Genomic DNA, 17765 nt, shown 5'->3' on the forward strand with positions numbered 1-17765 from the left:
TTGAAACTTATCAGCTATTTTCAAAGCGGTTGTGACTCGACACAATTTTCGAACCTCGATCATAACAAATAGCAAACTTCACTAGATCCAAATGATAATGAATATTCATTAGAAACTAAAGTGATTTAACTTTTACGAAAAAATTGTACGTTAAGAACTAACTATGGAGGAAAGACGTAAAGAGAACTCCGTCTTATGAGGTTTAACTCTCAAATATGTCCATACTAAACACACTGTTTACGCTACCACTACACCAACAATCACTATTACACTGTCTAACCAAGTTATCTTTTATGTTTATGTTCAGACCATCAGACAGTGTAATAGTGAGTGTTGGTGTAGTGGTAGCGTAAACAATGTGTTCACTATGAATATCACCAACGGTTCCAAAAATTCCAACTTAGTCTCAATAGAGCTCAAAACAGTATAGATAAATAACTTTATACAATGGTGCTAGCAGTTCGAGGACGATCTCAATTTAAAATTAATACTTCATAGATATATATAACACGAACTTTTACCGCATCATTTTTACATACATGAAAATACAATTTTATTTCTCAAATTTGAAAGTTGATTATATGAGATTTTATCGTAGGTTTAGTTAACCGAAAGCTGGCTATCCAGCAATTAAACCCTACACTGCGAAAGTTACTACATCCAGCATCTAGTCCAGAGCTTGCACCGTCAGATTACTATTTATTCAGATCAATGGAAAAATTCTTACGTGGGAAAAAATTTATTCCTAAGGAGATGATTCCGAATCATACTTTCCGAAAAACCCTTTAAGTTCAAGTTATCTTTTTATTTTCCGTTTAGAGGCCTAGATGGGTCTTATTAAAATAAGCTTGAAATTAAGATCTTGTATTCATTCATATATATAATGAATATTTGCCACGATGTCTGTGGATTTTGGCCAATACAATTTATACCTACGTTAGAATCTCTGAAAGAAAGAAGAAAAAATAATTAGGTTAATTTGAAATTTAGCACGACAAAAACATATTTGAAGTGATAAATATTATAAAATTTCCAATGGAACATGATGTTTTAAGTGCTGCAAAATTGAAGAAAATAGAAAAGAAGTTGAAAAAACTCCTGCGAATTGTATTCCAGGAAGTTGGTATTCAGTGTTCAATAAATAAAGTTAATAAGGTTAATATGTACTTCTTATGTATTGCCCAAAAATATATTTCTATTATTACTTATATTGATATGTTTTGATTTGCTGTAGAGATATTGTTAACAGAAAAATTATAATGTCAATTAAATTAAGTAAAGCCAGTTCCAATTCACATAATCAGTTATTTAACTTGTCTAACAAAACAAACAATTTGAACACACGTCCTTTAATCTCTTTTCCATTAAGTAATGATCTTTATAATTAAATCTTATGTTAAAAACTAACAAATTATTATAAATCTATATATACATCATATTAAAGGAAAGTATAACCATGTAGTGTCCCAGTTAGTATTCATACCATATGAACCTTAAAATTTTTACAATATATTAGAGTTCCATTTGTTTACAATATGCAAAACATGGGACTGTTAAGATTGCCTTGATATTCCATTCAATTAATGGATCAGAGCTCATTTCTGTTCAGTTTTCCAATTGGATTTACATACTTTTATAGATACTACTTCTTACTACCAAATAATCTAAGATATCAAATGAATATTAAAATGTTTATAATTTCAGATAATAGCTATTGCAAATGCAGGTTTGATAAATGGATTAACAGAAGAAACAGTGTTTGAATATTTTTCAAAATATGGTGCTTTGCAACATATTTTACTGATTCCAGGAAAATCCTGCTGTTTTGTCCAGTACAAAGAAGAAGCATCTGCTGTTAAAGCTTATAATAATTATAATGGCATCCTTAACATTGCCCAGGATTCAAAACCAATTTATTTATTGTATGCTGATAAACTACCAGATTTGTGTTTGAAAAATATGTGGCATGGGATAGTACCAGGGTTAATAATTTTAAATAATTTTGTGACTTCTGATGAGGAAAAAGTTCTATTACAATTATGTAGTTTTGATTCAAATACAACTTGTCAAATGCGACATAGACAAGTTAAACATTTTGGATATGAATTTAGATATGATACAAATAATGTAGATAAAGATAAACCATTGCCAGAGAGTATTCCAGGAGAATGTAATTTGTGGGAACGGTTGAAAAACACGGAGTATTATAACTTTGTACCAGATCAACTTACAATCAATCACTATATTCCAGGGCAAGGAATTCCACATCATGTAGATACACATAGTGCCTTTGACGACCCTATTATGTCTCTTTCGTTAGGATCATCTGTAGTAATGGAATTTAAAAAAGATGATCAACATATTTGCATTCTATTACCCCAACGATCATTAGCCATTATGTCAGGTGAATCTAGATATGACTGGACACATGGTATAACACCAAGAAAATTTGATATAGTTCCTACAGAAAACGGTTTTACTTCTCTAGAAAGAGGGGTTAGAACTTCATTTACTTTTAGAAAAGTTTTACAAGGTTCTTGCACATGTAATTACAAATCTAAATGTGATTCTTACATGGAAAATTCAAGGGAGATAAAAAATAATGATGCCTCTGAATTGGAAAAAGAACATGTGCATAAAGTTTATGAAAATATAGCAGAACATTTTGATGACACCAGGCATAAACCTTGGCCTAATGTTGTACACTTTTTAGAATCATTTGAAAAGGGGTCTCTTTTAATAGATGTTGGTTGTGGAAATGGTAAATACCTTGGGAGTAATGAAGATATTTTCAATGTAAGAATTATTTATCTATACATTTGATTTCATTATTGAACTTCTTGTGAACTATCTAGAGTGTAAAAGAAAAATTTCTTGATTGATTATCCTATAACTATTAACTACATTCATGTTACTACAAAAGTTGATAAAATTATCATGTATAAAAATGTATTCACTATTTTAATCTATTTGTTTACAGATAGGTTGTGATACAAGCTTTAATTTAATTGATATATGTAGAAAAAGAGGATTTCAGTCTTTTATTGCCAGTTGCTTAAATTTACCTCTCAGAGATAGTTCCGTAGATGGAGCTATAAGTATTGCTGTAATTCACCATTTGGCAAATGAGGTTGGTATGGCTATTTATTAGATATTAGTTACAATGCATTCAAGTACTTATTAAAACAAAGCTAAATTTAATAATATATAAAATAGTGAAATAAATATCCATTAGCTGATAAGTCGATTCACTGCTAGCAGATTATTATGTTATAAATAGTTGGAAGCACATATTTCAAAATCAAATAAGATACTGTACCTTTTCTTATAACTTACCTAACTTGAAATCATTCTGGTAACTTCAAAATGTAATAATGAGGTGTGGTGATGTATTATCCTGCTGGAACTTATTTCCAGCAAAAATATATTTCTATTTCATGTTCTTTAACTTTAAAACTAATAAATATGCTTTATAATATCTGAAAGAATCAGGCTAATAACTGTGGAGATCATGATTTTAATGCCATTAGTGCCATTTGAATGCACTGTATAGATTTCAAGTTAATAAAGGAATTATTGGTAGTTATAAGGATGGGGATGGTATTATTAGTTTTTGTTCTAAGTGATCACTTTTTTTTTAGGAAAGGCGTATTAAAGCTATAAAAGAAATAGTACGAATATTAAAACCAGGCGGCAAAGCTTTAATTTACGTTTGGGCAAAAGATCAATGCAAAAATCAAGGAAGAACAACTTATATAAAGCAAGATAGAAAAAACCGTAAAGAAAATTCTAATATTGTAACTGAATATAATAATGAAATGATACAGATATCTGAAAAAGTTTCCTTACCAATTCATATAAATAGAACTCAGTTTAAACATGATGATATGTTAGTACCATGGAAACTAAAGAGGAATAAAGAAAATGATCGTACTTTTCTTAGATTTTATCATGTTTTTGTTGAAAATGAATTAGATAACCTTTGTAAAAAAATCAAAAATGTCGTAATCACAAAAAGTTATTATGATCAGGGTAATTGGTGTGTCATTATCAATAAAATATGACGCTTTTATAAAAATGATATGAAATTAAAAGTTCACTGATCACATACTGTTTGATTGTACTGTGATCTAAACTCTAATTTATTTGGTAAACCTTATCGCCATGTGTACTAATGAAGAAAGGCCATTCATAACCTTTAAATTTTTTGGAAAAAAATAAAAACGTCTCAATAAATTGTATTTTTTTATTAACCCCATAAATAATTGTAGGTATGGTTTATATACATAATTGTTTAGCACAACCTGCAGACTATTAAATGATAAATAGAGTACTGAGCAAATCCCTTTTTTAAAAAACATATCTGACATTAATCATTTAAACAAATATATTTCTATAGTGTTTTTCTTATACAAAATCATTATGTAGTGCCAGTCGAATGTATAAATACTATTGGGGTTGCAAAAACTCAAGTTTACCAAATGAGGCTGCCTAATTGTTAATGTTGCGTTATAGGACATTAAAATGCTGAAATCTTAGAGTATTTGACCTTTACACATCCTTGTTGACCACATTTTAGCAGCGACAAATCTAAGGGTAAAAACTTATGACTAAAAGTCAGAAGAATTTTGCAACACCCTCGCAAGAAAATAAATTCAATTTAAGATAAATCATTGGCATAGAAAAGTTACACAACTCCTGTAGGAGCAGGGTTAATATTGGTTTATAGAGAAAAGATGAACGAGAAAAAATGAGATTGTCTTTGTAAATTTTGGAGAGAAATCCAGTTACAAAATGATAAAGCAATAAAACTACATATTATATTAAAATGAACACAATGAAAATGCAGTCAAAAATAATATGGAATATATAAACTTTTTTTTAAATTTTCTACTTCTTAGCCTTTTTATTTTTTTCTGGATCAATCTTCTATATTTTGATAAAAAAAAATTAAAATTAAAAATAATTATCAAGAAAAATATATTAATCATCTTTTAATAATTAATATTATTTTTATTTGTTAAAAGTGTTGAAATAATTGTAATTTCACCAATCTTCGAATTGCCATACCATAAATATTTGATTAATAAATCAATCCAATGATACAAGAAACAGATACATAAATAACTTAAAATTATTTTAATTATTATATATATTAATTTTTTTCCAGTACAGCTATGATAGACATCACAATTATCAAAATTAACAACTGAGCAAAATAACAATTTAATTTCAACCAATACCTTATTGTATTTGGGTCTTAATTGTTAACAGTAAGGTAACAACAATATGCTGTATAATTTTTAAAATATTTCCACCAATAAATTTATTGAAAGTCATTCCCTCCTTAATGTAGAAAAAATATTCATAAAAATGTTAAACAATATTTAGTGTATTTCATAAGATGAGTTAAATACAATCCACTAACTATGAGAAATTGACATTGTCGACCTATTTATATGAACACACTCTTTCCTACAATTACACAGTCACGATTATATTGTCTCATCCGCGTTTCAATAACTAAGTTATACACTGAAGTGTATAACTTAGTTATTGAAATAAGCGTTAGATAGTGTGAGTGTGAATACAGACTTAACTAGACGTGAGGCATCTAGCTCTTGAATTGTGCAGTATGTGAAAACTTATTCACCCGGTACGTGTGAATATTGAATTTGCAGTAACATCAAGATTTAAAATATATTGTGATAAATAGATTGAATTAGATGCCACAGATCAAATCATTGGTTAAATATGAAAATATGGTGTGTCCTTCATTCTAAGATATTCAATTTAATTCTGCATTGGCGAAGAGACCGCGGATTTTGTTCGGGAATATGAAGAAACGATAAAAAAATGTTATAGTTATAGATATTTAGGCGTAAACAAGACAAAACAGATAATGAAGGGCACTCAATGGAAATCTATGGAGTACAGAGATAGATAAACAAACAAAAATGAGAATATATGATCAAAATATATGGATGAAAGACTTGGCGATTAAAAGAACAAATGAAAAGAAAACTAGAAGCTATAAAATGAGACGCGATGAGAAGGGCATCTAGAACATCGAGATGGGTGCAAAAGTGACAGTTATAACGTGTATAGAAAGGAAGCAACTGATATGGTACGGGATGAGGGATACCACCACAAAACTGAAATAGAGGAACACCAAGGAGAACATGAATGTAAGGAATAAAACGATCAATAAGCGAGCGAGAACTAAAAGAGGAAGACTGCAACAATAGAAAACAATGGCAAATGGGAATTGGACAACGTCGTAAAACGTTCTAACTAGTAACTAAATTCTACAAAATTATTGAGCAACAATATTGTATTAATCGATTGATTTAAAGCCATTACATTAGTATATAGTAGCATATGTGCCGACTACTAATACAGAGATGAAAAAAATTCTTGTATAAAACCTTTTTATCCAAATTATGCGCTTAAACTTGGATATGGATTCTAATTTTAGAACTATTTTATTGGTGGTAATTCTTACTGAATTAAAGTAGTACAAAATAAATACTTTATATAAAACTAAACATTTTTATCGTTGTATATATAAGGAAGCATTGTTTTTTTTATATAAATCACATAAGGTATATTATAAATTACATTATATAATGAAAAGCAACAAATACATGCTACTTTCATCAAACTATAAGCTGGTGGATTATTGATATTTAATTTTTGCTGTCCAGTTGAAAAAAAAATTATTTTAAAATATAAAAATAGATGTACATACATTGAACATTTGAAAAATGGTAATGCTTAACATTTATTATTATTACTAAAACAAAAAAGTGTTAAGAATTAGTGAATTAAATTTTTTGAAAAGTTCTATTAATCGTTTGATATAAAGTTTTTGTATTTTGTCTGGTTATAGAGAGAAAGTCATTTTAAATACATAGAGAATCGATAAGTGATTGAATTGAGAGTTAATTTGTTTCTTAACATGAAAAAGTGATAAAATACTGTTGACACAACAAATTAAAAACGAAAAAATAATAATTGTTCTGAACAAATTGCAATAAATATTGGAGAAAATGTTTAACAAAGATAATTATATCAATGGTCATCTGATACAGGTTCTTCATAATCAAGTGACAATTCAAGAACATAATGTATATGAAATAATTGAAATTTTAAGACTCTTACAGAAAAAAGTGTGTTTGGAAGAAAAAAACAATCATTAACTTGTTCAAAAGACTCTTAAATACAATATAAATAATAAATAAATTCTTGTTTTTGTTACAAATGACTCTTATACAAATAGTTTGATAAAAGCTTTATGTAGTTATTACTTCTTTATATAAATTGACATCCTGTTTGTATTAAATAGAGAATATTTGAAAACATTTAATCTATTAACTTGATATACAAAGTTCAAGTCAAATTTTCAATATATTTACAAATTCTCCGTAGAAAAATATATGGAATTTGAAGTATCCGATTTTTTCAAATAATCTCTATATTGAATTGTTGACAAGAGCTACTTGTTCTTTTTGGAACACATGAACTTCTAGGATCAGAGATGCAAATAATGGATAAATCAAGTTTTCTTTTAAATTAACCTGAATCGGAAGTGTTGGAATAAGAATTCCACGACTTACAAATTTATGAGTTGGCATTAACACAGCAGAAAAACGGACAATGAAGAAGAAAGATAAAACTAAAACAATAGATATGAAACACTTAAGAAAAATATAGCGAGAAACTAAGTAGGACAAGGTAAAGAACAAAGACTTAAATAATGAACAAAATAAACTAGAAACAGCTGAGCTTTTATGGACTTAAGTCTTCATTCGTAAAGGTAAAGGGAATAAGAAGAAGTTTCAATACCATTTTGTGTCACTGTAAATAAAGTAGGTTAGCCAATATCGGCAAACGACAGGCACTGTCATAAGTAAAATGATTAAAAATTTTACGTTTGGTTTCTGAAGACGATAACTCGATTTTCGAAACACAGACAGTATAATTGTATAAGTAGTGGTACTAAAAAGTGTGTTCGGTATGAATATGAAATTTAGTTGTCAACAGAAGGCACATATATAAGCATTTAGAATATTATTTCAAGAGTAGGTATTTGAAAAAAATGTTTATGGTTAAATATATGGAACTTTTACCAATCCTATCAGTTCTTTTGCAATAACATTTTCCAAATCATATAAGGCTTCTTGTACTTACATTTCATCATAATATAAATATCACAACTCACAACCGATTCAAAAAATTATTCACATAAAATTTCACTCACATAGCCAATCACATGGCAATTTTGGCATTTTGCTAGCTGGCCAAGGCAAATAACCAGCCGTTTTAAATACCCAATAATCGTAGGTTACTTTAGCAACAAGACTAATTAACAAAAACACTTCGACGGCTATTATCCAATAAATATAAATAGTCCAATCTTCTGAGCTATGACAATACTTCGATGGATCTAAATCTATGATGCTGATGTCAGTATCTTCACATTTAATCTCCTTGTAATCTACAATCAAACTAATTTTGGTCTCCAACCACATCTGAAATAAATATAAATTTAGTAAGTTTTTGTAGCTTAGATATAATTTGGAATACTGACTTTATGATTTATGTAACATAGTTTATTTAATCTTTAAATAGATAGACAAAGTTCAACTTACTAAGTACTTATTAGACAAACTGGAAATTAAATTACACAAAGAATGACCAATGAAAAACTTACAGATAACTATGTATAAACAGGAAGAATATTTGTTTTATTGTCTTCTATTCTATTATTTAACATTCTATTTGAATGAATATTTTCAGGATAAAGAATTCATATACTTTAGACTTATCTCTATATAGTTTAATGACTGACAGTTATAATTATTTTTATCGATATAATAATAGGCATGGTTAGAATTACTGAAGCAACTTGGGTTGTCCAAAAAAAGAATAAAGACAGAACTAGTAATTGGACTAATAGAAGGGATTTGGTTAAGTTTGATATGATTGGGAAACGACAAGATGTTAGTGATTATCTCACCTTGAAATCTGTTATAGTAGCGCAGTCACAACTCAATTTATTCAATCCTAAATTGAATTGACGCATATATTTTGAAGTACGACAATAAACTTCTACCAAGTATGGGTCAATCTGAAATAAAATACTTTATGAATAAAAAAAAATGGTTCGAAAAATACTATTTTTTGATTAATCTTAGATTTATGTTATTAAAACAAAGTAAAATCAAATTCATATTACACTTTTCTACAGGAAGTTAAAAAAATATAACGGACTGATAGTCAATAAATTGAATGATAAAAAATTTATATTTATCAACAGAATTACCAAGGAGAGGTCAGTTTTAACATACACATAAATCTTTTTATGTCTTGAATAAGACAACAGTTTAACAATCTTTAGATTTTTTAAAACCAAAACTTACTTTCTAAAAAATAATAATGAAAAATATCTTGTAATGAAATTTTTAAGCCGGTTGTTGTTTGATCATAGTCCTCCTGTCTATATTTATGACCAGCACTGCCAATAAAATTTTGCAATGGACCAAATAGTAAAATATAACCAAAAGTAGTATGATGAAATTTGGTAAATAATAAAAGTTAGATAACAAATTTGTAATATTAGGAAATTTAATTGTCATTTCAGCTTCTTATTAGCTAACCATTACAGATGTTTCTTAATATAAAATAACTAAAGGAAAAATTATGTAAACCAAACATTTTTTTGTACTATTAACAGCAGTCAAAAATACATTTTCTATGAGCTATTCTGTTGGCTATGGATCTATAGTTTGGTCTTGGGGATGTCCAGTGAGAAGATCTCTTGCACTTTATTTGAGAATCATTGACCAGCTTCGTTTCAGTCTTCTGGATTAGTGGCTGTAGTAGTAGATTAGGATGGCTATCCAGTTTTAGGTAGATCCTTCTTGTACTGTCTCTTGTATTGTTGGAATACAGAGGTCTTGATGGATCAATTTGTTTGTGACGTACCATGATGCATTGACTAATGATTTTAGATTGTCCCCGTTGTATGGGAGCAATACTAGATTTGCTGGCATATCCCCTTAATTCTATTCCAGATGGGTATGATGACTGCCTTATATAATAAGATTGTATTTTGTAGTGAGACTGGCTATCTTTTTCCGAGTAGCCAATATAGTTTTTGGAACTTTAAGTTGACTAGCTATCGTTTCTTGGCTAGGTGTTCCCTTCCAGGTATTTGACCCAAGAAGTTACAGGTATCATTATGTTGTTAATAGTAACAGGAGGACATTGGCTTTTTCTTAGGGTAAATATTATGTGCTGGGATTTGTTTTTGTTAATTTTTATTTTCCATCTTCGATCTGAAACAATTGATCTTGAAGATTGGCAGAAGCTATTATTGGATTCTCATGTATAGCTAGTATCACAGTGTCATCAGCAAATGTGCTTATCGTAGTGTAGTTTGAGGTTGGAATGTCAGAATTATATATCAGGTACAGGGCTGGCCCTTCAGTGGTTTGAAATATATGACAGAAGCGTAGATAGAGTTTGATTTTATTTAACAAACCTACATGCCAGACTTTATCGAAAGCCAGGCTAACATCCAGGAAAGCTGCCGAGCAGTATTTTTTTCCTCTATACCTGTATTGACGGTTTCAACTACTCGATAACACTGTTTATGGCGAAATCCGAATTTGTGATCTGGAATCATATTTAGGATAAGGTCTATACGCTGCAATACCAACTTTTTTAAGACCTTAGATAATATTGATAGCAGGTTGATAGGTCTTTATGATGTGACGTCCTGTATCTGCTTTCCTCGTTTTGGAATGAGGATAATTGGACCAAACAATTGGAAGTTCTACTGTTCGATATATGTTTAGGGGATACTCAAAGACTGGTTGTAGCATTAGTAACAAAAATATGATAGAAACTGTTGAAATAGTTAAGCATATGAGAATTTAGAAGTTGTTAGGTCACTAAAACATTAAAGAATGACAGCTGTTTTGGTTAATGGAAAATAAACTTACATATTTGATTTTGTTGTTTCTTAAACTCAATACTTCTAAGGTATATCTGAATCCAGTAGCTTCCAAAAGTTTTAGTGATTCTATTTGATTATTATCAGCATTGAACTCCTTTAAGAAATTATAAGAGGAATCACTTAACTCTTTCAGGGATGTTATCTGTAACCAAATTATTAAAAAACTGTTTAAAGGTATTTTCGACTAACTGTTCTCTATAAACGAGGAAAGTTGAGCTAAGACACTTTAGATGAACTTAGAATTGAAATGATATGGATAAAATCAAATTTTAGTAACTAACTCAATTGTATGTTTTTTAATTTATGGTTTTTGAGTGAAAATAGTTGCTAGTAGAAATAGAAAATATTATAATTTATGAAAGAAACGACTAATTATTATATTGGAGACTAATTTTGTGAAGAATAACCACAAATATAAGGTCGCTTTTATAATATGCTTACGTTATTATTAGAAACATCTAATTTCACTGTGTAGGGCGGCAAACGTTTTGGTAATGTGAGCAAATTCATTTCTGAGCAATTTACATCAACTGTGAAAACTCTGGGCATACCTTCCCCAAAATTCAGACTTTGTATGTTACAGGTACAATTTGGAACGCAATTGTCTTCTAACTAAAATGAAACAAACTACATTATTTTTTTTTCGAAATAAATTATTTTCACAATTTTGTGAAGTTACCTCGTAAATTCTTCTTAATTCTGAAACTAGTACATTATACTTGGAAGTAAACCAATCGTAATTAGTTTGTGAGGCACAATACGTATTATTTTCGTTATTGAATGATATATTTGCCCTTTTAAACGTATCTTTCACGCTCTGACACAATATCATAGGATTTCCTACAAAAACAGAATTCTTTCTCAGGGATTAAATCAAAAATATATAAATTCCACGACTAAATGAAAAATTTCAAAATATTTAAAAAAGATATAAGAACCACTAACTCGGTTTTAGTTTTTCATACATATAATTTTGAAAAACTTCAGTCATACTAATCAAAATATAATTAATGAAATAATCACGCCGATGATAATTTTGAGTATTGAAATACAGTTATTAAAGGCATTTGTACACACCTTTCGGATTGATAAAAGAATACGAAGGAGCTAAAAACTTTTCAGCTACACTAAATCTGAAATATGTAGGAAAAATCATCAAAGCTTGAGCTTTTTTTATAAAAAAAAAAACCCAGCCACTGAGTGAACTTACTAATTTGAGCTAATTGGAAACTAAATTTGCTGTGTTTTTAATAAGATTGTATTATGTATTTTATGAAATTTTTGTTATACTTACCGACAATATCTAATGTTATATGACCTTCTAATTTAAAATTAGGAATTTCTGTTAAATTGTTGTGAGACAGATCCAGAAAACTCAAACTAAATAGATTACAAAGCGACCGCTTTTGAAACTCTGTGATACCATTCGATGATAAATTCAAACAGGAGACTGCCGTCATTTTGGAAAAAGCTCCACTTACAGTTTTTATTTTTCCATCAGTTATAGCCATAGATCGTAAATGCTTCCATTCGGCCAGTGTGAGATTTAAAACTTCTAAAGTAGCGTTTCTGATATGCAGAGCTTCTATTTCATTTGGAACAAGATCTACAAAAAAATTAATAGCAAATTATTGGAATTACGTCACAAAATAACAATCAACAATCTTAGTATAAGAATTACCAGCATAAATATAATCCTTCAATTACAAATCAGAGCTGCAATAATTGAAATATTATATATTTGACTTACTTCTACACCTTAACTGATCTTTCAACGTTTCGTCATTCACATCACAACAGATTACGGCTTTTTTACATGTAGACAATTGACGACATCTACATGGATCATCAGGACTTGGACATGAATCCTCCGGTTGATAAAAACACTGTTGGTAACATCTGCTGTCATCTTCTCTAACCTCTCGCAATTCTTCAGGTAATCGACTCCATGTTGGTAATGTACAAAGGAAGATTGTTAACAAAGTTCTAAGAATCATCTAGAACGAAGAGTTTTAAAAAAATAACAACAGATATTTGTATAACAAAGTTTTACAATGTATACAGATTTTGAAAAATTGATCTGTACCATTCAAACATATCAGGCAGCGTTAATAAAATTGTAGAATATAATACCCAAGGAATGAAGGAATTATTAAGCAAGTTTGTTTCGCCGGAAACGCTACATTCGGAGATGTGGAAGTTCGAAGTCTTTTTAATAAATTTCTCTGCAGGGCTTGGCGAGGGTGGTAAAAAAAAAGGAAAATCGCTCGACGAACCAAACATTTTTTGTTTTTCATCGTACAAGAAAATATTTTAATATTCAATTCTCTACTTGTCGAATGTGTCATTTACTGTGACACTCCCTTGGATTGGGTTTGAAGATATTCAAGCTTTTAATCAAAGTTAGAGTAATGATGGTCCTGGTCGTTCAGCAACAATGGTGAACATATAAAAGCAGAAGACCATTTACAAATCATTTCAGAGGCAGAGAACTTTCAGGATAATATTTACGTAATGTTAAAACAGTTTTCCTTATATTTAAAGTATTTTGAACTGAAATGTCATATTTAAATTTTACATTTTGTTGCTTCATTTTAATAATTTCTAGGACACCAGGTCTGATGAGGAATATTTAAAAGGTGCGTGCCTTGTAAATAACAAATAATAAATTACGCTTTATCTTATCGGAATTCTACTTAGTAATTTCACAAAAACAATTTCGGTATGTATCCTTTAACCCGTTTGTGAGATTATCTAAATATATTATTTCTAAATATTTTATGATAATGAATTGCGAAATTCAATAATGTGTTTTCAATATTGAAATATGTAAAAAAACAATTTTTATTTATATACGAAGCTAGCTCGAAATTTATTCAATATTAGTTGATGGCCTGCGTGTAGAAATTAAACATAATTAAAAATTCTGTAGGCCATATAGCAAGTATAAAGTCCATATTATGATGAAGCGTTAAGCCTTTATTTGAAGATAAACGTCGTCGTCATATAAATTATATAATTATGTCATTTGCAAATTATTTAGGAGACCAAAGATAAAGAAGGATTTATAATTAAACTTAACTCGACCTTCAACAATCTCGAATAAAAAATAGTCGGACGGGACCATATGGTGGGTGTTCCATCTCTGTTAAGTCCCATCGTGGCCTTGGAAAGCGAAGCAGTGTGGAATGGAGCATTATCATGAAGCAACTGCACACCGTGGCTAACTTTACGCCACCTTTTTTTCTATAATTTTTTGACTTAACTGTTTTAAAAAGTAAGAGTAATATGTCACGTTCACGTTAATTTTGATACCTTAAAGTCAATCAAAAGGATACCCTCGCAGTCCCAAACTTTTATAGCCAACATTTTTTTGGTGCTTTTTGTGATCTTTGCTTTTGTTGACTCGTGCTCTGATGCCACACCATGGAATCTCTTTTGGATGTCGGATCATCACCAGTTACAATCGGTTACTTTCTTGGCCATCGCGGCATAGCTCGAAAAATCGTTCACAACATTATACTCGACGTTAATCGATCTGGAAACGGCGGTCTTTGCTGTAATTTCTTTTGTTTCTGGCCGCCACTTATAACAATTTCTTCCAGTAACGTTTTTCGGAGTAGTCACGATCACAGCACCTCCTGCACGTGTGTCATCTTCTAAAGATTCTCGTCACCAGCGAAACAACTTGGATCAATATTTAATTGTTGAAAATTATGGGCACTAAACACCGTAAACAACCTCCATTTTGTTTTTGATTTTTGTTGGTATAAATCTTCTTTAGTCAAAAATTGTATAACAATTTGAGGCATTTTTCAAAAAAAAAAAAATGATTAAGTGGTCGTTTGAATTCCAATCAAACGGACCAAAGCAGCAAGTTGAAATCATGTGTGAAGCTTGTTGAGGCGCTCGCATAAAGATTGTTGCAAACGCACTCTATTTAATATATGAAACCATAGAGGGCACTACGTATCTTAGTTCGTTTTTAAGTTATAGAACAGATAATCATCTTCAACTAGTTAGGTAAAGAAAGCTGTTAGGTTTCATGAGAAAAATAGGAAATATTGTTGACAATTTTGTTGTATAAAACATAATTAGTTCAAATTTTCAGTAAAAAATTATCAAAGTAGACGATTTTATTAGTTTTATCTGCATAACTGCTCCCATCCATAGATTATGAATTGTGCATCAATTATTGATTTTGTTATCTGAAAATAGTTTATAACAAATATAAATAGAACTTATGGAAGTTCAATGAACTTATTGATTAAAGAACATTTACTGTAACATACAATAATAATAATATTTGAATCATAATTTGTTGTAAATTGAGTGTATCTAGTTGCATCTGAGATTCAAAGAATTCATTCAAATTTATATAATACATAATTAGAATAGATGCAAAGTTTGAAATACACACAATGGGATTACAATATGTGGGAATATTGAATGCAAAAATCTTTCTCTTTTAAGACATTGTACTTAGTTTTTTAATTTTAAACATCTGTTTAACACATGCAATTAAGTGTAATAAGTAGGTAGTTTAGTTCTCTCCGATCCTTAACATTGTGAGGACATACATCCGAAATTCTAAGAGAAATAAAATAATCTTCCAATGCATAACGTATTTAGTTTTTTTTTCATAAGTTCGCCGTTATCTTATCCCAACACAATATCTTTAATCCCATAAAAAATCTACAAATAGTCACAAATTATTAATTTGAAAATAAAAGATTATTCTTCTTTTCCCACACTATTTATAATCAACCAGCACATACATCTTTATGTATTTTTTTTTTGAAACTTAGAATTCATTTTATTATACTTTTGACACTATCCATTACGTCATAATATTTTTGAATTAAAGCCAAATGCCTTTTATGTCTATCAAAATTAAATAGGTATTGATATTTTCTATTATCCTAATATCCTGCTCAAAGAATTTACTAAATTTTAATAAATATACATTTTTTATCTTTATTAGTGTTAATAAAAACTTGTTGGTATTTGCTTATTATACTAAAATGAATGAGCATTATTTCTAGATAATGTTTTCTCTCCACCTTTTCTATGGTCCAAAAAATTATATAGAGTTGCTTTTGCTTATTATCCATTTTATTAGATACTGTGAATATAATATAAAAATAGATAAACCCCTTTAAGTTGTAAGTTGATTACATGGAAATGTTCAACTACTTTATATTTCAGTTACTATTGATAAAGATTGTTAAACCTCAATTTCATATACATGCATATTTGTAGAATTTTTGATAAATTGATACATAATGCAACTCTAGAAATTAATTTTCTATATTTCTGTAGAGTATGAAAATAAATGAAACTCTCCTTTTACATTTTATATATTAAATGATGCATTTATAATACCAGTAATGACCTCTATGTGTTGCAAAATCGAAAAAAGACATAGCCAATGTCAATGATATTGCAGTGAAACATTTAATTCATATTAAGAGGAATAAGGTGCAATAATCTATTGAAAAAATGTAAAAACGAATGTTTAAATTAAGAGAAAAAAGATTTATAAAATTGATGGAATTGAATATCTCAAAGCCTACATGTTTTCTATTCCTTCAATCACAAATTAATATATTACTTTTTAATCAATTTAAAAAGTATTATTTCACTTAGTTCTTTGCAAAGATTCTGAGTATTTTCTATACAAAAAAAAAAGTATTTTTAAACACAGTTCCCATAAAACACACTATATGAGCATTTCAATTGCTAATCTTTACAAACATATATAAGTTTCTGGGTATACCTATGCAAAGTGGTTTTTGAATAATAAAAAGGAACTAACAAGTGGAATTATCTTTCACCCTATGTATGTACGCACGGTCATGTTAAACAGAAATAATATTCTTTCATTTTGCAATTGAACCAATAACTCTAAATGCATCCTTACTAATATTAGACAAATTAACCATGTATTTGTATAATTACTTACCTGTGATAAATATATCCAGAAATGCACTGTTTGTAAATTCCTTATAAATTTAGATAAAACGATTTATGCATAAACTATAGAAACACTCACAAATAGAATAAATGAAATTTACAACTTTTGACTTCAAAGTTGAAACACCACTAGTGTACCACAATGTTAATGTAAAAAATTTAATTTGATCTACCTACACCTACTTAATAACGTCGACGGAAAATAAACACTGCTATAAAAATAGAATCCGATTAAAATGCCTTGTAACTTGCATATGAAACAGATAATAAACCAGACTGAAGTACAGAATTTTAAAAATTTTGTTTATTTTTATTGTAGCCTTGATACTAAGGAAATATTTGTCACCATAGTTGTCGACTTGTATATTTATCAACCATAAATTAAAGATATCCGTTACGTTTTATATATAAGAGCATTATTGTTTAATGACCTATTATTGTTATGTCGTTAAGTTCAAATAAAAAGTTTACCTTATTATCCCTTATTTACAATTACTTCCTGATGTTGACATTAACTACATTTGTAAGCGTTCGTTAATAAAATTCTCACTTAAACACTTATCTACTGATAACATATAACTATTAATTCATAGGCTAACCTCTTGAATTATTATTTATATTTGGAACCAAAAATATTTGACTTTTTGAGTTTTGTTGATATTTGACTAGTGACATGGACAGGAAATGATAAACTTTTTAAACAGCTAGGCAACTAACAATACAGATTACCGTTATCTTATTCACAAGAGACTAAAGAAAAAGT

The 17765-nt window shown here is 28.9% G+C and overlaps 2 protein-coding genes across 3 annotated transcripts; one reads left to right on the plus strand and one right to left on the minus strand.

Annotated features, from left to right (window-relative positions):
- The first annotated feature begins 317 nt into the window (after window positions 1-317).
- LOC130897252 (alkylated DNA repair protein alkB homolog 8) lies at window positions 318-4236 on the plus strand. Its single transcript, XM_057806011.1, has 4 exons — window positions 318-1155; window positions 1705-2796; window positions 2981-3130; window positions 3642-4236. Exons 1-4 carry the CDS (start codon window positions 1036-1038, stop codon window positions 4062-4064), a joined length of 1785 nt encoding a protein of 594 aa, XP_057661994.1. The 5' UTR covers window positions 318-1035; the 3' UTR covers window positions 4065-4236.
- On the minus strand, window positions 4233-17675 carry LOC130897253 (protein halfway). 2 transcript variants are annotated; one of them, XM_057806012.1, is made up of 8 exons: window positions 17474-17675; window positions 12777-13023; window positions 12321-12632; window positions 11706-11866; window positions 11468-11638; window positions 11013-11168; window positions 9023-9133; window positions 4233-8534 (listed from the first exon to the last, which is right to left on the minus strand). In XM_057806012.1, the coding sequence occupies exons 2-8, from the start codon at window positions 13021-13023 to the stop codon at window positions 8256-8258; spliced, it is 1437 nt and encodes a 478-aa protein (XP_057661995.1). In that variant the 5' UTR covers window positions 17474-17675; the 3' UTR covers window positions 4233-8255. The 2 variants fall into 2 exon arrangements, with proteins under 2 accessions (XP_057661995.1, XP_057661996.1); XM_057806013.1 differs by lacking the exon at window positions 17474-17675 and adding an exon at window positions 16992-17430.
- Between the last annotated feature and the right edge of the window lie 90 nt (window positions 17676-17765).

This window comes from Diorhabda carinulata, chromosome 8 (assembly GCF_026250575.1).
Source record: "Diorhabda carinulata isolate Delta chromosome 8, icDioCari1.1, whole genome shotgun sequence".
In the NCBI taxonomy this organism is placed as follows: domain Eukaryota; kingdom Metazoa; phylum Arthropoda; class Insecta; order Coleoptera; family Chrysomelidae; genus Diorhabda; species Diorhabda carinulata.

What these genes read in the sequence shown, in the direction of transcription:
- LOC130897253 (XM_057806012.1), bottom strand. Translation starts at nt 13,023, where the DNA reads ATGATTCTTAGAACTTTGTTAACAATCTTCCTTTGTACATTACCAACA. An exon ending in AGATCAGTTAAGGTGTAGAA is followed by an intron (nt 12,633 to 12,776) that starts GTAAGTCAAATA and finishes ATTTTTTTGTAG; the next exon opens with ATCTTGTTCCAAATGAAATA. An exon ending in CTACTATAACAGATTTCAAG is followed by an intron (nt 8,535 to 9,022) that starts GTGAGATAATCA and finishes TATTTATTTCAG; the next exon opens with ATGTGGTTGGAGACCAAAAT.
- LOC130897252 (XM_057806011.1), top strand. Translation starts at nt 1,036, where the DNA reads ATGGAACATGATGTTTTAAGTGCTGCAAAATTGAAGAAAATAGAAAAG. An exon ending in GTAATGAAGATATTTTCAAT is followed by an intron (nt 2,797 to 2,980) that starts GTAAGAATTATT and finishes ATTTGTTTACAG; the next exon opens with ATAGGTTGTGATACAAGCTT. An exon ending in TTCACCATTTGGCAAATGAG is followed by an intron (nt 3,131 to 3,641) that starts GTTGGTATGGCT and finishes CTTTTTTTTTAG; the next exon opens with GAAAGGCGTATTAAAGCTAT.